Source organism: Triticum aestivum, chromosome 4A (assembly GCF_018294505.1).
Source record: "Triticum aestivum cultivar Chinese Spring chromosome 4A, IWGSC CS RefSeq v2.1, whole genome shotgun sequence".
Lineage (NCBI taxonomy): Eukaryota > Viridiplantae > Streptophyta > Magnoliopsida > Poales > Poaceae > Triticum > Triticum aestivum.
Window position 1 is genome coordinate 65,466,918 of NC_057803.1, and position 20,948 is coordinate 65,487,865.

The following is a 20,948-nucleotide window of genomic DNA, read 5'->3' on the forward strand; positions in this document are numbered from 1 at the left end:
GTGTTATACATTTCATTAACTTTTGATTGGCATCAGATGGTTCTAGAAACTTAATTCTCCGATGAACAAACCCGTACCATGCTTTGACCCGCATCTACGTACATAGTAGTACTCCAGTTAATTGTATCTGCCGTGAGAGGCTGCCATTTTTTAAACACGAGACTGCCGACACTAAAACATCTTGGTAGCCCTTTGTCATCGTGTCTCTGGAATAGAGCCAACGCTCTACGCAGGCCTGCGTGTCTCTCTAATGGCTTCTCGTTATCTCGCGCCAAAAGACCTAAGCCCGGGCACAAGTATCTCCGCGTGCCCGGCACTTTCTGGAGTCTTCCGCGGTCCGTGGAGTACACTTGTGCCACTTTTTCTGGCACCTTTTGTCGAGCTCCGGAGGCCACTCCATGGTGCCCTGGACGTCCACGTCGTGACCGCTCTCGTTGCACGCACACTTCTACACGTTCACGGCTGGGGAGTGCCCGCCGCCGCGGCCACCCCCTCGCGGCCGGGCTAGCTCGTCCTCCCCGGGCCTATATAATCGCACGCTCGTCATTGGCATCAGCACGCAATAATCACAGTCCACAACGAACCAAGTGTGATCTAGCCAGTCCCTGCATCCTGCTGGGAGTAATGACGACCATGGTTGCCTTGAGCTCCTTCGCCGGCGCCACCGTCGTCGGCCGCCCCGCCTCCTGGTCTCCGGCACTGCCGCGTCGGCGCGCCCTCCTCGTCAGGGCCCAGACCGAGGTAAGCCTCTTTTGCCTAACTGACTCTGCCATCATAACTTGCTTACTCTGAACAAGTTTGAACTGGCTGTACTGACTCACGATGCTTTGCAGCCGGATATCGAGTCGACCAAGGAGACGACGAGCGCATCGACATCCTCCCCAACCCCAACCCCGACCCCAAGCCCGGTGGTGCCCAAGCCCAAGCCCAAGGCTAACCCCTCGGTCTGGGACGCGCTCGCGTTCAGCGGCCCAGCGCCCGAGCGCATCAACGGCCGGCTCGCTATGGTGGGCTTCGTGGCGGCGCTCTCCGTCGAGGCAGCGCGCGGCGGCGGGCTACTCGACCAGGCCGGCAGCGGCGCCGGGCTGGGATGGTTCCTGACAACCGCTGCGGTGTTCTCGGTGGCGTCGCTGGTGCCGCTCCTTCAGGGCCAGAGCGTGGAGAGCAAGTCCAGCGGCGTATGGAGCGCCGACGCCGAGCTATGGAACGGCCGCTTCGCCATGCTCGGCCTCGTCGCACTCGCCATCACCGAGTTCATCACCGGCACGCCTTTCGTCAACGTCTGAAACTAGTTAGTGTAGTGCAGTACGCTTGCACGTGCATGTACATATTTGTTGGTCATGCTGAGGAACTAGGACTACGGACCACGCGACAAGCGTGGTAAAAGCAATCTCAAATTGACAAAAAAAAACTAGGACTACGGACTCTGACATTCTGTAAGCCGTATCATTAGGTTGTCTTTCTTGGTGATGATGTCTTGGAGCCTACAATTAATGCAGGAGTGAATTGCGTCCATGCTAATACTCCCATTCTACCAAGACGCTTGCGTATTTTAAGATTCAATTTTGATCATCAATTAGACGAGCAATATATAAATTTTGGGACTTCAAATTTATACCATCAAAAAGTTATTCAAATACGAATTCAACGGTATAACTTTTGTCTACATAACCCACATTTTCTTGGTCAAACCGACGGTTGAACTTACCCAGCCCTTACCCATTCCGTTCAAGCTTATCCACCAGGTAAATGGGTACCCGTGGATAAAAATATTCATGTTTGAATAACATCAATTTGAATGAAACGTAATCATAAACAACAACATACAATCATAATTTATAAACAACACATAATAATATTGATACATACTTATAAACAACAACCCATCATAAACACAACACATTTTATAAACATCAACACTTCCTTGTAAACAACAGCACATCGAAGCATGAAAACAGTCATAAATAGTAGCACATAGTCATACACTTTAAATTCACAAACTCACGACAAAGGGTAGATGCAATTTTTCCGTACTTGTTAGAATTTATAAGGGTACATGGGTATGCCAGGATGGGTTATATGATCTCGTACCCGTACCCACTCTACCCGATGGGTTTGAGATTTCCCTTTTTACATACCCATGGGTAACTTTTTGTCCCATACCCTTACCCTAATAGGGTTTTTACCCGCAGGGTACATGGGTAATGGGTACCCATTGCCATCCCTAGCCACCACATTCCTTGTGCCTCCCAAAAATCCACCACTTTCCTTGTTATTTTTCTTAATAAATCAAATGACCGTTCTGAGGCTACTAACGCGATTTCTGACATGGTTGGCCCACCGACCAGGTGCCACGTCGGTCGAACCACACGACGAGTGGGTTGATGGTCGTTAGGTCAAAACGCCACGCTCTCCCACCTCTGCTTGCCCATTCCTCTTTCCACCGTCTCCCTCTCTCTCTGCCATGTGATGGTGACGACGGCTAAACCTAGCGGCGGCGGCGGCGAGTCAGTCAGCAGCGGAGGGACCGAAGGCGAGGGTGATGGGTTCTTGGAGGTAGACAACTGGCTCGACAACTGTAGTTTGCCTACTCAGCGAGCCCTCTGGCCGGAGCGATCCCCTTCGCCCCCTTCGATGCCGGAGGGGACATTGAGCGGCGTCCGGTGGCGGCCTTAGCACGCAAGATACGGGCTTCCGGCCTGGGAGGAGGCCATCAGTGGGCTTCAGGGTTCGGCGCCGTGTAGTAAAATTTCTTCCTCCTGTTGGGGAACGTAGCAGAATTTTAAAATTTTCTACGCATCACCAAGATCAATCTATGGAGACATCTAGCAACGAGAGGGAGAGGAGTGCATCTACATACCCTTGTAGATCGCAAGCGGAAGCGTTCAAGAGAACGGGGTTGATGGAGTCGTACTCGTCGTGATCCAAATCACCGATGACCGAGCGCCGAACGGACGGCACCTCCGCGTTCAACACACGTACGGTTGGGAGAGACGTCTCCTCCTTCTTGATCCAGCAAGGGAAGGAGAGGTTGATGGAGATCCAGCAGCACGACAGAGTGGTGGTGGAAGTAGTGGGATCCCGACAGGACTTCGCCAAGCGCAAGCGGGGAGGAAGAGGTGTCACGGGGGGGAGGGAGGCGCCAGGGACTTGGGTGCGGCTGCCCTCCCTCCCCTCCACTATATATAGGGGCCGGGGGGGGGGGGGGTACCGGTCCCCTTGTAGATCCCATCTAGGGAGGGGCGGCGGCCAAGGGGGGGACTTGCCCCCCAAGTTTGGTGCGGCGCCCCCCACCCCCAGGGTTTCCAACCCTAGGCGCAGGAGGAGGCCCATGAGGGGGTGCACCAGCCCACCAGGGGAAGGTTCCCTTCCCACTTCAGCCCATGGGGCCCTCCGGGATAGGTGGCCCCACCTGGTGGACCCCCGGGACCCTTCCGGTGGTCCCGGTACAATATCGATGACCCCCGAAACTTTCCCGATGTCCGAAACTGGACTTCCTATATATAAATCTTTACCTCCGGACCATTCCGGAACTCCTCATGACGTCCGGGATCTCATCCGGGACTCCGAACAACTTTTGGTTTACCGCATACTAATATCTCTACAACCCTAGCGTCACCAAACCTTAAGTGTGTAGACCCTACGGGTTCGGGAACCATGCAGACATGACCGAGACAACTCTCCGACCAATAACCAACAGCAGGATCTGGATACCCATGTTGGCTCCCACATATTCCACGATGATCTCATCGGATGAACCACGATGTCGAGGATTCAATCAATCTCGTATTCAATCCCCTTTGTCAATCGGTACGTTACTTGCCCGAGATTCGATCGTTGGTATCCCAATACCTCATTCAATCTCGTTACCGACAAGTCACTTTACTCGTTCTGCAACACATCATCCCGTGACCAACCCTTAGTCACATTGAGCTCATTACGATGATGTCTTACCGAGTGGGCCCAGAGATACCTCTCCGTCATGCGGAGTGACAAATCCCAGTCTCGATTCGTGCCAACCCAACAGACACTTTCGGAGATACCCGTAGTGCACCTTTATAGTCACCCAGTTACGTTGCGACGTTTGGCACACCCAAAGTATTCCTACAGTATCCGGGAGTTGCACAATCTCATGGTCTAAGGAAAGGATACTTGACATTAGAAAAGCTCTAGCAGACGAACTACACGATCTCGTGCTATGCTTAAGATTGGGTCTTGTCCATCACATCATTCTCCTAATGATGTGATCCCGTTATCAATGACATCTAATGTCCATAGTCAGGAAACCATGACTATCTGTTGATCAACGAGCTAGTCAACTAGAGGCTCACTATGGACATGTTGTGGTCTATGTATTCACACATGTATTACGATTTCCGGATAACACAATTATAGCATGAACAATAGACAATTATCATGAACAAGGAAATATAATAATAACCATTTTATTATTGCCTCTAGGGCATATTTCCAACAGTCTCCCACTTGCACTAGAGTCAGTAATCTAGTTACATTGTGATGAATCGAACACCCATAGAGTTCTGGTGTTGATCATGTTTTGCTCGAGGAAGAGGCTTAGTCAACGGATCTACGGCATTCAGGTCCGTATGCACTTTACAAATATCTATGTCTCCATTTTGAACATTTTCACGAATGGAGTTGAAGCGACGCTTGATATGCCTGGTCTTCCTGTGAAACCTGGGCTCATTGGCAAGGGCAATAGCTCCAGTGTTGTCACAGAAGAGAGTCATCGGGCCCGACGCATTGGGAATAACTCCTAGGTCGGTAATGAACTCCTTCACCCAGATTGCTTCTTGTGCTGCCTCCAAGGCTGCCATGTACTCCGCTTCACATGTAGATCCCGCCATGATGCTTTGCTTGCAACTGCACTAGCTGACTGCCCCACCATTCAAAATATACACGTATCCGGTTTGTGACTTAGAGTCATCCAGATCTGTGTCGAAGCTAGCATCGACGTAACCCTTTACGACGAGCTCTTTGTCACCTCCATGGACGAGAAACATATCCTTAGTCCTTTTCAGGTACTTCAGGATATTCTTGACCGCTGTCCAGTGTTCCATGCCGGGATTACTTTGGTACCTTCCTACCAAACTTACGGCAAGGTTTACATCAGGTCTGGTACACAACATGGCATACATGATAGACCCTATGGCCGAGGCATAGGGGACGACACTCATCTTTTCTCTATCTTCTGCCGTGGTCGGGCATTGAGCCGTGCTCAATCTCATACCTTGCAATACACGCAAGGATCCCTTCTTGGACTGATCCATATTGAACTTATATCTTGTCAAGGTACGTACTTTGTGAAAGACCAATGAGGCGTCTCGATCTATCTCTATAGATCTTGATGCCTAATATATAAGCAACTTCTCCAAGGCCCTTCATTGAAAAACACTTGTTCAAGTAGGCCTTTATGCTTTCCAAGAATTCTATATCATTTCCCATCAATAGTATGTCATCCACATATAATATGAGAAATGCTACAGAGCTCCCACTCACTTTCTTGTAAACACAGGCTTCTCCATAAGTCTGCATAAACCCAAACGCTTTGATCATCTCATCAAATCGAATGTTCCAACTCCGAGATGCTTGCACCAGCCCATAGATTGAGCGTTGGAGCTTGCACACCTTGTCAACATTCTTAGGATCGACAAAACCTTCCGGCTGCATCATATACAATTCTTCCTTAAGGAAACCATTAAGGAATGCCGTTTTGACGTCCATTTGCCATATCTCATAATCATAGAATGTGGCAATTGCTAACATGATTCGGACGGACTTCAGCTTCGCTACGGGTGAGAAAGTCTCATTGTAGTCAACCCCTTGAACTTGTCGATAACCCTTAGCGACAAGCCGAGCCTTATAGATGGTCACATTACCATCCGTGTCTGTCTTCTTCTTAAAGATCCATTTATTTTCAATGGCTCGTCGATCAACGGGCAAGTCAGTCAAAGTCCATACTTCGTTTTCATACATGGATCCTATCTCGGATTTCATGGCTTCCAGCCATTTGTCGGAATCTGGGCCCGCCATCGCTTCTTCATAGTTCGAAGGTTCACCATTGTCTAACAACATGATTTCCAGGACAGGGTTGTCGTACCACTCTGGTGCAGTCTCCGGTTCAAGAGGCAATACTTCATCAAGTTCTACTTTCCTCCCACTTACTTCTTTTGAGAGAAACTCTTTCTCTAGAAAGGATCCATTCTTGGCAACAAAGGTCTTGCCTTCGGATCTAAGATAGAAGGTATACCCAATAGTTTCTTTAGGGTATCCTATGAAGACGCATTTTTTGATTTGGGTTCGAGCTTTTCAGGTTGAAGGTTCTTGACATAAGCATCGCATCCCCAAACTTTCAGAAACGACAGCTTAGGTTTCTTACCAAACCACAATTCATACGGTGTCATCGCAACGGATTTCGACGGAGCCCTATTTAAAGTGAATGCGGCAGTCTCTATAGCATAACCCCAAAATGATAGCGGTAGATCGGTAAGAGACATCATAGATCATACCATATCCAATAGGGTGCGATTACGACGTCCGGACACACCATTACGCTGTGGTGTTCCAGGCGGCGTGAGTTGTGAAACTATTCCACATTTCCTTAAGTGCGTGCCAAATTCGTGACTCGAATATTCTCCCCCACGATCTGATAGTAAGAACTTGATTTTCCTGTCACGTTGATTCTCAACCTCACTCTGAAATTCTTTGAACTTTTCAAAGGTCTCAGACTTGTGTTTCATTAAGTAGACATACCCATATCTACTTAAGTCATCAGTGAGGGTGAGGACATAACGATAGCCACCGCGAGCCTCAACGCTCATTGGACCGCACACATCAGTATGTATGATTTCCAATAAGTTGGTTGCTCGCTTCATTGTTCCAGAGAACGGAGTCTTGGTCATTTTTCCCATGAGGCATGGTTCGCACGTGTCAAATGATTCATAATCAAGAGACTCCAAAAGTCCATTTGCATGGAGTTTCTTCATGCGTTTGACACCAATGTGACCAAGGCGGCAGTGCCACAAGTATGTGGGACTATCATTATCAACCTTACATCTTTTGGCATTCACACTATGAATGTGTGTAACATCATGTTCGAGATTAAATAAGAATAAACCATTGACCAGCGGGGAATGACCATAAAACATGTCTCTCATATAAATAGAACAACCATTATTCTCAGATTTAAATGAGTAGCCATCTCACATTAAACGAGATCCAGATATAATGTTCATGTTCAAAGCTGGTACTAAATAACAATTATTAAGGTTTAAAACTAATCCCATAGGTAAATGCAGAGTTAGCATGCCGACGGCGATCACATCGACCCTGGAACCATTCCCGACGCGCATCGTCACCTCGTCCTTCGCCAGTCTCCGTTTATTCCGCAGTTCCTATTTTGAGTTACAAATATGAGCAACTGCACCGGTATCAAATACCCAGGAGCTACTACGAGCGCTGGTAAGGTACACATCAATAACATGTATATCACATATACCTTTGGTATTGCTGGCCTTCTTTTCCGCTAAGTACTTGGGGCAGTTCCGCTTCCAGTGACCGTTTCCCTTGCAATAAAAGCACTCAGTCTCAGGCTTGGGTCCATTCTTTGACTTCTTCCCGACAGCTTGCTTACTGGGCGCGGCAACTCCCTTGCCGTCCTTCTTGAAGTTCTTTTTACCCTTGCCTTTCTTGAACTTAGTGGTTTTATTCACCATCAACACTTGATGTTCCTTTTTGATTTCCACCTCCGCTGATTTCAGCATTTAATATACCTCGGGAATGGTATTTTCCATCCCCTGCATATTGAAGTTCATCACAAAGCTCTTGTAGCTAGGTGGGAGCGACTGAAGGATTCTGTCAATGACCGCATGATCCGGGAGATTAACTCTCATCTGAGACAAGCGGTTATGCAACCCAGACATTTTGAGTATGTGCTCGCTGACAGAACTGTTCTCCTCCATCTTACAACTGTAGAACTTGTCGGAGACTTCATATCTCTCGACCCGGGCGTGAGCTTGGAAAACCATTTTCAGCTCTTGGAACATCTCATATGCTCCGTGTTGCTCAAAACGCTTTTGGAGCCCCGGTTCTAAGCTGTAAAGCATGCCGCACTGAACCAGGGAGTAATCATCACTACGCGCCTGCCAAGCATTCATAACGTCTTGTTCTGCAGGGAAAATAGGTGCTTCACCTAGCGGTGCATCAAGGACATATGCTTTCCTGGCAGCTATGAGGATAATCCTCAGGTTACGGACCCAGTCCGTGTAGTTGCTTCCATCGTCTTTCAGCTTGGTTTTCTCTAGGAACGCGTTAAAGTTGAGGGCAGCAATAGCATGGGCCATTTGATCTACAAGACATATTGCAAAGATTTTAGACTATGTTCATGATAATTAAGTTCATCTAATCAAATTATTTAATGAACTCCCACTCAGATAGACATCCCTCTAGTCATCTAAGTGATACATGATCCGAGTTAACTAGGCTGTGTCCGATCATCACGTGAGACGGGCTAGTCATCATCGGTGAACATTTTCATGTTGATCGTATCTTATATACGACTCATGTTCGACCTTTCGGTCTTCCGTGTTCCGAGGCCATGTCTGTACATGCTAGGCTCGTCAAGTCAACCTAAGTGTATTGCGTGTGTAAATCTGGCTTACACCCATTGTATGCGAACGTTAGAACCTATCACACCCGATCATCACGTGGTGCTTCGGAACAACGGACCTTAGCAACGATGCATAGTTAGGGGGAACACTTTCTTGAAATTATTGTGAGGGATCATCTTATTTATGCTACCGTCGTTCTAAGCAAATAAGATGTAAAACATGATAAACATCACATGCAATCAAATAGTGACATGATATGGCCAATATCATTTTTCTCCTTTTGATCTCCATCTTCGGGGCGCCATGATCATCGTCATCACCGGCATGACACCATGATCTCCATCATCGTGTCTTCATGAAGTTGTCTTGTCAACTATTACTTCTACTACTATGGCTAACGGTTAGCGATAAAGTAAAGTAATTACATGACGTTTATGTTGACACGCAGGTCATAAATAAATCAAGACAACTCCTATGGCTCCTGCCGGTTGTCATAATCATCGACATGCAAGTCGTGATTCCTATTACAAGAACATGATCAATCTCATACATCACATATATCATTCATCACATCCTTTTGGCCATATCACATCACACGACATATGCTGCAAAAACAAGTTAGACGTCCTCTAATTGTTGTTGCAAGTTTTACGTGGCTGCTATAGGTTTCTAGCAAGAACGTTTCTTACCTATGCCAAAACCACAACGTGATATGCCAATTTCTATTTACCCTTCATAAGGACCCTTTTCATCGAATCCGATCTGACTAAGGTGGGAGAGACAGACACCCGCTAGCCACCTTATGCAACTAGTGCATGTCAGTCGGTGGAACCAGTCTCACGTAAGCGTACGTGTAAGGTCGGTCCAGGCCGCTTCATCCCACGATGCCGCCGAATCAAGATAAGACTAGTAACGGCAAGTAAATTGACAAAATCAACACCCACAACAACTTGTGTTCTACTCATGCATAGAAACTACGCATAGACCTAGCTCATGATGCAACTGTTGGGGAACGTAGCGGAATTTTAAAATTTTCTACGCATCACCAAGATCAATCTATGGAGACATCTAGCAACGAGAGGGAGAGGAGTGCATCTACATACCCTCGTAGATCGCAAGCGGAAGCGTTCAAGAGAACATGGTTGATGGAGTCGTACTCATCGTGATCCAAATCACCGATGACCGAGCGCCGAACGGACGACACCTCCGCGTTCAACACACGTACGGTTGGGAGAGACGTCTCCTCCTTCTTGATCCAGCAAGGGAAGGAGAGGTTGATGGAGATCCAGCAGCACGACAGAGTGGTGGTAGAAGTAGCGGGATCCCGGCAGGGCTTCGCCAAGCGCAAGCAGGGAGGAAGAGGTGTCACGAGGGGGAGGGAGGCGCCAGGGACTTGGGTGCGACTACCCTCCCTCCCCTCCACTATATATAGGGGCCAGGGGGGGGGGGCGCCGCCCCCCTTGTAGATCCCATCTAGGGAGGGGCGGCGGCCAAGGGGGGGACTTGCCCCCCAAGTTTGGTGGGGCGCCCCCCACCCCCAGGGTTTCCAACCCTAGGCGCGGGAGGAGGCCCATGGGGGGCGCACCAGCCCACCAGGGGCTGGTTCCCTTCCCACTTCAGCCCATGGGGCCCTTCGGGATAGGTGGCCCCACCCGGTGGACCCCCGGGACCCTTTCAGTGGTCCCGGTACAATACCGATGACCCCCGAAACTTTCCCGGTGGCCGAAACTGGACTTCCTATATATAAATCTTTACCTCCGGACCATTCTGGAACTCCTCGTGACGTCCGGGATCTCATCCGGGACTCCGAACAACTTTCGGGTTACCGCATACTAATATCTCTACAACCCTAGCGTCACCGAACCTTAAGTGTGTAGACCCTACGGGTTCGGGAACCCTGCAGACATGACCGAGACAACTCTCCGACCAATAACCAACAGCGGGATCTGGATACCCATGTTGGCTCCCACATATTCCACGATGATCTCATCAGATGAACCACGATGCCGAGGATTCAATCAATCCCATATTCAATCCCCTTTGTCAATCGGTACGTTACTTGCCCGAGATTCGATCGTCGGTATCCCAATACCACGTTCAATCTCGTTACCGACAAGTCACTTTACTCGTTCTGCAACACATCATCCCGTGACCAACCCTTAGTCACATTGAGCTCATTACGATGACGTCTTACCGAGTGGGCCCAGAGATACCTCTCCGTCATGCGGAGTGACAAATCCCAGTCTCGATTCGTGCCAACCCAACAGACACTTTCGGAGATACCCGTAGTGCACCTTTATAGTCACCCAGTTACGTTGTGATGTTTGGCACACCCAAAGTATTCCTACAGTATCCGGGAGTTGCACAATCTCATGGTCTAAGGAAAGGATACTTGACATTAGAAAAGCTCTAGCAGACGAACTACACGATCTTGTGATATGCTTAAGATTGGGTCTTGTCCATCACATCATTCTCCTAATGATGTGATCCCGTTATCAATGACATCTAATGTCCATAGTCAGGAAACCATGACTATCCGTTGATCAACGAGCTAGTCAACTAGAGGCTCACTAGGGACATGTTGTGGTCTATGTATTCACACATGTATTATGATTTCCGGATAACACAATTATAGCATGAACAATAGACAATTATCATGAACAAGGAAATATAATAATAACCATTTTATTATTGCCTCTAGGGCATATTTCCAACACCTCCTTCACCTCCCTATGTGAGGGTTACTATAATCATTGGATTTAGATTTTAGGGCTACAGATATTGCATATTTCTGTAGAGAATTTTTTAGCGTTGTTATAGAGCTGTTAGATTTTAGGGTTTTCTTTTCTAGAGAGTATTGTTTGTTTACTTAAGTGTTCTAGCTGATACAGTTAATATGTTCTTTGTATAACATGTTACAGTATTTAGAACTGAATGAATCAAGCAGTAGGAATTATAGTTAGGGTTTAGGGTTTTATGCACGATTTCTTTGTTTAATCCTACTTTATTGCACTTAATTGTTGTCCTCTAAGTTATGTGCAAGCTGTGATAGTGCATATGAGTGTTTGTTCAAGAAAGTGTGCAATTTGAAACAACTAATATCTTTTCTGTATAACATGTTACATTATTAAAACTGAATCAATCAAGCACTGATTCTCCTCAATTCTGTGTAGTTTGGATGATGAGATATGGGAAATAAGGTACCATTTTCAAGGGAGAGACAACTTGGAAAGGACCATTTCTCTGTCAGAAATTACTTATATTAACATGTTAGCACTGCTGGAGACTGAAGAGAGATATACTGAAGCTGACTACATGTTCTATGTGAAAGAAGAGGGAAAGGGGGCAGCAGGAATGCAGGTTATTGACAGTGAAGAGAGGGTGGAGGAGATGCTAGACCAGTATCTTGAGTAGAAGGTGCTCAACATAACTGTAATTAAGGCTAGTGAGCCTAATCCAGGAGATTTTAATAGGGCAAATATTATGGAGGAACAAGTACCAATAGGCCATATGGGGATTCCAACATTATTTCAATAGATCAGGCATGAGTATTGTTCCCCTTTGTCCAGTCTAGCAGTGAGGAGCTGTATGTTGTGCCTATTGCTGTTGCACAGCTAGGTGAAGAGGCTGCCTATATTAACACACAAGATAGCATGATTTTGAAAAAAAGCAAACGGCAAAGAGAAAATACAGGATGATGTTGTCCCCTCTGATGATGAAGGGTTTGTTGATTTGAACTGGTGTGAGTACAAAGAGGAGGAGCATGACATAGGCAATGAGGAGGAAGATGAAATCATTGAGAAGTTGAAGCAGAAAAGGAAACACAAAGAGGATCATATGCATCACTTTGAATGAGACACAGAAGTGGAAGAGATGTGCCCAGAGGCAGAAGACTCAGACACAGAACCTGAGACACCACTTCCTCAATCATTCAAGAAAGTAGGCAAACCAGGCCCCACTACAAGATCCCACCATGAAGTTGACATTGAGGTAATTCCTGATTTCATTCCATTAGATGATTCAACTTGTTTCCCTGGGGACTATGGCATCAGTGAATCAGATGATGAGTCAGGTCTGCATTCTCTCCCACTGCCTTGTGGAAGGAAGAGTCAAGCCAAGAGGGCCAAGACTAGGATCTGGTATGATGAGAGCAAGCCAGATGCTCATGAGCAACTTTGCTTGAGTTTGTGCTTCACAAATGTGTATTAGTTTAGAAGAGCACTTAGGAATTGTCATATCAGAATCCTTAGAAATTTCCATTACCATAGGAACTACAAGGATAGGATCATTTTGCATTGCATAAAAAGGGAGAGTGGCTGTCCTTTTTTCATGACTTCATCAAAATAGCTCATGAGAAGACATTCTACATCAAGAAGATGAAGTTGTTGCACACATGGTGCACATGGAGAAAAAACAAAAGTGACAGTTGACTGGATGCCAATAACTTGTGAGCAGCAACTGAGAGATAATCCAAGGGCTGGAGTTGATGCAACTTAAGAACAAAGACTAAGTATGGGCTGAAAGTGCCAAATACCAAGGCCTACATGGCAAGGTCATTGGCCATTGAAGTGGTGGAAGGTGACATGAAGGGACATTACACAAGGTTTAGGGATTATCTTCAAGTTGTGCTTGATACCAACCCTGGGAGCAGATGCTTTGCCACTACCATAGAGCTTGAGCTCCATCCAAATCCTAGGTTCCACTACATCTTCTATTGCCTGAATGCTTCAAAAGAAGATTCCTTGAATGGGTGTATGCCCTTTATAGGTATTATATGCATTTTACATTACTCCAGTTCATAATGTTGTTGTCAATTATCTTGTACTCCATCTGTCCCAAAATAAGTGTCCCAACTTTGTGCTAGAGCTAGTACAAAGTTGTACTAAGCTTGAGACAATTATTTTGGGACAGAGGGAGTACTTAATAATGTACTCATTTCACTGCCCATATCTTGAATACAATTCCAGTCAACTGGCTTCAGGAGTGAGGAGTTGAAGAAGTATATGGACAATGTTGCATATTCATACACTAAGAATGGTTTTGAGGTTGCAACAAATGAACTGAAGAAGGAGGATGAAGATGCTTGGAAGCGGCTTTGTAATATCCCTAAAGAGACTTGGGCAAGGCATGCTATGGATCACACATGCAAGACAGACCTAGTGGTCAACAATCTTAGTGAAGTATTTAACAAGATGATACTAGATGTGAGGAACAAGCCAATCGAGAGCTGTGTAGATGGATTCAGAACTAAGTTGATGGTTAAGTACCAAGCAGTTAGAGAGAAGACAAAGAAGAGTAGGTGGGAGATAACACCCACTTATATGGAGAAGTTGGAGGAGTCAAAGAAGTACTCTAGGCATTGCACTGCATACATGGCAGGTCCTGGTATTTGGCAAGTCACTAGTGGGGAGTCTACCTACCGTGTGAACCTTGATAAGTGGACCCGTGACTGCAAGAAATGGGACATATGTGGTTGGCCATGTAACCATGCAGTTTCTGCCATTACAAGAGTGAAGGGACATCCAGAAGACTATGTGCAAGAGTTCTTCAAAAAGCCATTGTATAAGGAAACATACAAGCATATCATCTACCCTGTACCAGGGCCTGACTGTTGGCCTAGGACACCAACTACAGACATAGATCCACCAGTGTTCAAGGAGAAGAAGTGCAGGAAGCAAACAACTAGGAGGAAGGGGCAATTTGAGGTCCCAACAAAGAAGGATACATCAAGGATGGCAACTATCACCTGTAGCAACTGCAAAATGCAGAAACATAGGTACACCTACTGCCCTCAGCCCCTGAAGCCTCATCTGCAGGCAAGAAAGAACAAGCGCAAGGTATGGAATATGCACATTTCTAGGATTTTCTCTTGTACTTAATCATTTGATGGATTTATCCTAACCGTTGGGCTATGATGTTTTCTATATTAGACAACAAGAACTCACTACCATGAAGCTAGGGGAAGTTCTTCAGCTCCTGCCCAGCCTGCTGCCAGTGCACCACCTGCTGCATCTGCCAGGGGAAGAAGAACAAGTGTTCCTTCTAATGATCCTACACAGCCTGCTGCTTCTACAAGGCCAAGAAGAACAACTGCTGCTTCTAGAAGGGAAAGCAGAACAAGTGATGCTTCTACTACTCCTTCCTAGGCTGCCACAAGAGCTTCGGGTTCAAGCAATGCACCCAGCAGGAGAGGTGGAAGGCCATGCATGGCACCTAGGGCTGCAACTACAATAGAGGCAGCAACAACAAAGGCGGCAACAATAGGGTCCAAAAGGAAGAGGTTCCAGAGCACAAGGATGAGGGGTAATTTGATGCCAACGACAACTAGTGGATGCACAATTTGGCTGTTGTCTTTTGAACTACCCGCCTTAAGTATTTCTAAGTTTAAGAAACTATGCCTGGGAACTGGTATGTGTAATAAGTACTTAGCTTGAGAACTTGTTTGTGTTAGTATGCTTAGCTTGAGAACAGGTATGCCTGAGAACTAGTATGCTTGAGAACATGTTTCTGTAAGCATTATCATGTGCAATTTGGCTCTTGTTTCTTTGCCAATTTGACTCTTGTTTCTTTGTCAATTTGTGATCAACAATTTAGTTTAGGAGGTTCCATCGACCCCGAGCCACCCTAAAGCCTATATGATATGTTTAGGTGGTTCCCTCGACCCCGAGCCACTCTAAAGCCTAAATGATACGTTTAGGTGGCTCCATCGAGCCCGAGACACCCTAAACCTAAAGACTAGGTTTAGGTGGTTTCGTCGACCCCGAGCCACCCTAAAGCCTAAATGATATGTTTAGGTGGCTCCGTCGTGCCCGAGATACCCTAAACTCAAAAACTAGATTTAGATGGTTTCATTGACCCCGAGCCACCATAAAGCCTAAATGATATGTTTAGGTGGCTCCGTCGAGCCCGAGACACCCTAAACCTAAAGACTAGCTTTAGGTGGTTTCATCGACCCCGAGCCACCGTAAAGCCTAAATGATATGATTAGGTGGCTCCATCGACCCCGTGACACCCTAAACCCAAATACTAGGTTTTTAGGTGCTTCCGTCGACCCCGAGCCACCCTAAAGCCTAAATGATATGTTTAGGTGCCTCCGTCGACCCCGAGACACCCTACACATAAAGACTAGGTTTAGGTGCTTTCATCGACCCCGAGCCACCCTAAAGCCTAAATGATATGTTTAGGTGGCTCCGTCGACCCCGAGGGACCCTAAAGCCTAAATGGTAGGGTTTAGGTGCTTCCGTCGACCCTGAGCCACCCTAAAGCCGAAAACAAGAGAATCCATGCCCATTTTGGTGAGTGCACTAAAACAAGAGCATACATGCCCATTTTGGTGAGTGCACTAAAACAAGAGCTTCCATGCCCATTTTGTCTTGAGCATTTGCTCAGTCCAATTTGGAATGGTCATTTTGTTCTAAAATAATTTGGCCATGCCCATTTGGTCTTGAGCATTTGCTCAGTCCAATTTGGACTGGTCTTTTTGTTCTAAACCAATTTGGCCATGCCCATTTGGTCTTGAGCATTTGCTCAGCCCAATTTGGACTGATGATTTTGTTCTAAAACAATTAAGCAGATTCATAATAGCATAGCTCTTAATATAGAAATCTAACAACATTATATAACTGGGGTAGTTTTGCAGCTAGTCATTACAGCCATTACATAACTTAATTGGAGGTAGTTTTGCAGATAATCATTATAGTCATTACATAACTAGGGGATTCCTAAAATATACAACCCCAAGGCCAGCTATATTATTACAAGGCCACATATTAGCTTAACATAACTGCAAACTAAGGTGATGAACATCATTGTTCACTCATCAAGGATTGACTTTATCTTGGCAAGCTTGTCCTTGTTGCCATGAACAGCTTTCATAAGATCACCCACCAGACACTCCACCTTCTTATTCTCCTCTATCAGGCTGTTCCTCTCATTCTGCATCTCATCCCTTTCCTTTCTGGTGTTCCTAATGATCTCTCCCTAGGATCTAAGAATGCACTTCAGCTCCTTGTGCTCCTCAGCCAGCTTCTCCATCTCCTTCATCTCGCCAAAGGCAGCACTCTCCTTCTCCTTGCCGATATCTAGCTTCTCCATGTCCTTGTCCACATCCATCTGCTTCTGCTAGAACTCTTCATCACTCATGACCCTGTTGTTCTGATCTGCCCAATCAAATATCTTGGTGACATCCTCAACCAGCTGACTGTACTGATCCCCAAGTGTATCCAACTGCTTGTTCACCTCAGCCAACTCTTTCTTATACTTCTCATGGTCCATCATTTTGCCATGGTTCTCCTCATGAAACATCTCCCATATCTTCACCAAACATCTTTGCAGAATAGAAGGTCATGGGGCATCAACACACTGAGCAACTCCACAGTCAATACCATCCTGCATCAATATTAGAAAATAAATATGCTAACTTAAACAAGAAAATACATGAGATATTCAGTGATTCAGTCAGGCTTGCAGATACAACAGAGATTCAGGAAACTTGAAGTTCAAGCTAAGCTTATATGAAAGTAGCAATACTACCATTAATTCATACAAAATAGTTGTTAAAGCATAATAACATTGCATACTATAATTCAATGTACCAATTACATATCCAATCCACTTAAATAGAACCCTAATCTAGATACTAGCATTGCAAAATCACTGTTAAAAACATGTTTGATCAACTGAACCTACAACAAACTACATTAGTTCATTCAGCACCACATTCCAAATCAATTGAATAGTTCAATCCCATGAATTTAACTGAATTTACTGACAGAAATTGCAACCACTGACTACCACCAACACAAACCCTAGTTGGATAACACTAACCTGAGGAACATGCTACTTCTTGAGCCTGCATTGATTTTTCCCTTGAAGAGGAAAGGGTGATGCAACAAAGTAGAGATAAGTATTTCCCTGAGTTAAGAACCAAGTTATCAATCCAGTAGGAGCCACAAGCAAGTCTCCAATCTATGCACCCACACAAGCTAACGAACATTTGCACTCAACGTGAAAAAGGGGTTGTCAATCCCTTCACGGTCTCGAACAAGAGTGAGATCTAGTAGAGATAGGTATAAAAGATACATAAAAGAGCAAAATAAAGTAAATCTAAATATATCACAGCAAGGTATTTTTGGGTTTCTTGGTTTATAGATCTGAAAATATATTATTATTGGTATAAATTTCTACTGCCCGTAGCCTGAATACAATTCCAGTCAGCTGGCTTTACGAGTGAGGAGTTGAAGAAGCATATGGACAATGCTGCATATTCATACACCAATAATGGTTTTGAGGTTGCAATAAATGAACTGAAGAAGGAGGATGAAGATGCTTGGAAGTGGCTTTGTAATATCCCTAAAGAGACTTGGGCAAGGCATGCTATAGATCACACATGCAAGACAGACCTAGTGGTCAACAATCTTAGTGCAGTATTTAACAAGATGAACCTAGATGTGAGGAGCAGGCCAAGCATGACCTGTGTAGATGGATTTAGAACTAAGTTGATGGTTAAGTACCAAGTAGTTAGAGAGAAGACAAAGAAGAGTAGGTGGGAGATAACACCCACTTATATGGAGAAGATGGAGGAGTCAAAGAAGTACTCTAGGCATTGCACTGCATACATGGCAGGTCCTGGTATTTGGCAAGTCACTAGTGGGGAGTCTACCTACTGTGTGAACCTTGATAAGTGGACCCGTGACTGCAAGAAATGGGAAATATGTGGTTGGCCATGTAACCAAGCAGTTTCTGCCATTATAAGAGTGAAGGGACAGCCAGAAGACTATGTGTAGGAGTTCTTCAAAAAGCCATTGTATAAGGAAACATACAAGCACATCATCTACCTTGTACCAGGGCCTGACTGTTGGCCTAGGACACTAATTACAGACATAGATCCACCAGTGTTCAAGGAGAAGAAGTGCAAGAAGCAAACAACTAGGAGGAAGGGGCAATTTGAGGTCCCAACAAAGAAGGATACATCAAGGATGGCAACTATCACATGCAGCAACTGCAAAATGCAGAAACATAGGTACACCTACTGCCCTCAGCCCCTGAAGCCTCATCTACAGGAAAGAAAGAACAAGAACAAGGTATGTAATATGCACATTTCTAGGATTTTCTCTTGTACTTAATCATTTTATGGATTTATCCTAACTGTTGGGCTATGATGTTTTCTATATTAGACAACAAGAACTCACTACCATGAAGCTGGGGGAAGTTCTTCAGCTCCTGCCCAGCCTGCTGCCAGTGCACCACTTGGTGCATCTGCTAGGGGAAGAAGAACAAGTGTTCCTTCTAATGATCCTACATAGCCTGCTGCTTCTACAAGGCCAAGAAGAACAACTACTGCTTCTAGAAGGGAAAGCAGAACAAGTGATGCTTCTACTACTCCTTCCTAGGCTGCCACAAGAACTTTGGGTTCAAGCAATGCACCCAGCAGGAGAGGTGGAAGGCCATACATGGCACCTAGGGCTGCAACTACAATAGAGGCAGTAACAACAAAGGCGACAACAATAGGATCCAAAAGGAAGAGGTTCCAGAGCACAAGGATGAGGGGTTACTTTTATGCCAATGGCAACTAGTGGATGCACAATTTGGCTGTTGTCTTTTGAACTACCCACCTTAAGTATTTCTAAGTTTGAGAAACTATGCCTGAGAACTGGTATGTTTAATAAGTACTTAGCTTGAGAACTTGTTTGTGTTAGTATGCTTAGCTTGAGAACAAGTATGCCTGAGAACTAGTATGCTTGAGAACATGTTTCTGTAAGCATTATCATGTGCAATTTGGCTCTTGTTTCTTTGCCAATTTGACTCTTGTTTCTTTGTCAATTTGTGATCAACAATTTAGTTTAGGTGGTTTCGTCGACCCCGAGCCACCCTAAAGCCTAAATGATATGTTTAGGTGGTTTCCTCGACCCCGAGCCACTCTAAAGTGTAGGATCGAAAGTATGTCTAGAGGGGGGTGATTAGACTACTTGACCAAATAAAAACTTAACCTTTTCCCAATTTTAGTTCTTGGCAGATTTTAGCTATTTTAGGACAAGTCAAGCAAGCACGCAAAGAGTATATTGGCAGCGGAAAGTAAAGCATGTAACTTGCAAGAATGTAAAGGGAAGGGTTTGGAGAATTCAAACGCAATTGGAGACACAGATGTTTTTCCCGTGGTTCGGATAGGTGGTGCTATCCTACATCCACGTTGATGGAGACTTCGACCCACAAAGGGTAACGGTTGCGAGAGTCCACGGAGGGCTCCACCCACAAAGGGTAACGGTTGCGCGAGTCCACACAGGGCTCCACCCACGAAGGGTCCACGAAGAAGCAACCACCCACAAAGGGTCCACGAAGAAGCAACCTTGTCTATCCCACCATGGCCATCGCCCACACAGGACTTGCCTCACTAGCGGTAGATCTTCACGAAGTAGGCGATCTCCTTGCCCTTACAAACTCCTTGGTTCAACTCCACAATCTTGTCGGAGGCTCCCAAGTGACACCTAGCCAATCTAGGAGACACCACTCTCCAAAAAGTAACAAATGGTGTGTAGGTAATGAACTCCTTGCTCTTGTGCTTCAAATGATAGTCTCCCCAACACTCAACTCTCTCTCATAGGATTTGGATTTTGTGGAAAGAAGATTTGAGTGGAAAGCAACTTGGAGAGGCTAGAGATCAAGATTCATATGGTAGGAACGGAATATCTTGGTCTCAACACATGAGTAGGTGGTTCTCTCTCAGAACATATGAGTTGGAATGGTGTATATGTTCCGATGGCTCTCTCTTCGAATGAAGAGGAGGTGGAGGGGTATATATAGCCTCCACACAAAATCCAACCATTACACACAGTTTTCCAATCTCGGTGGGACCGAATCAACAAACTCGGTTGGACTGAAAATGTAAACCTAGTGACCGTTAGAGATTTTCGGTGGGGCTGACATGCAACTCAGTAGGACCGATATGGTTAGGGTTTGGGCATAACATAATCTCGGTGAGACCGATTACACGAACTCGGTGAGACCGAATTTGGTAATTAGCTAACCAGAGAGTTGGTCAGGCAAACTCGGTGGGACCGATTTGCTCTTTTGGTGAGACCGAAAAGTTACAAAGGGGAAACACTGAATTTACATTGCAATCTCGGTGGGACCGATTCGCTCTTTCGGTGAGACCGAAAAGTTACGAAAGGGAAACAGAGAGTTTGCAATCCCATCTCGGTGAGACCGAGATCCCTATCGGTAGAACCGAATTGCTAGGGTTTGGCGGTGGCTTATGACAAGTGAAACTCGGTGGCGCCGGATAGGAAGAATCGGTAGGACCGAGTTTGGCTTAGGGTCTAG

At 45.7% G+C, this 20,948-nt stretch overlaps 1 protein-coding gene across 1 annotated transcript; it reads left to right on the top strand.

Moving 5' to 3' along the window:
* The first annotated feature begins 99 nt into the window (after positions 1 to 99).
* On the top strand, positions 100 to 1,538 carry LOC123085170 (high molecular mass early light-inducible protein HV58, chloroplastic-like). Its single transcript, XM_044506771.1, has 2 exons — positions 100 to 741; positions 834 to 1,538. Exons 1-2 carry the CDS (start codon positions 625 to 627, stop codon positions 1,284 to 1,286), a joined length of 570 nt encoding a protein of 189 aa, XP_044362706.1. The 5' UTR covers positions 100 to 624; the 3' UTR covers positions 1,287 to 1,538.
* The last annotated feature ends 19,410 nt before the right edge of the window (positions 1,539 to 20,948 follow it).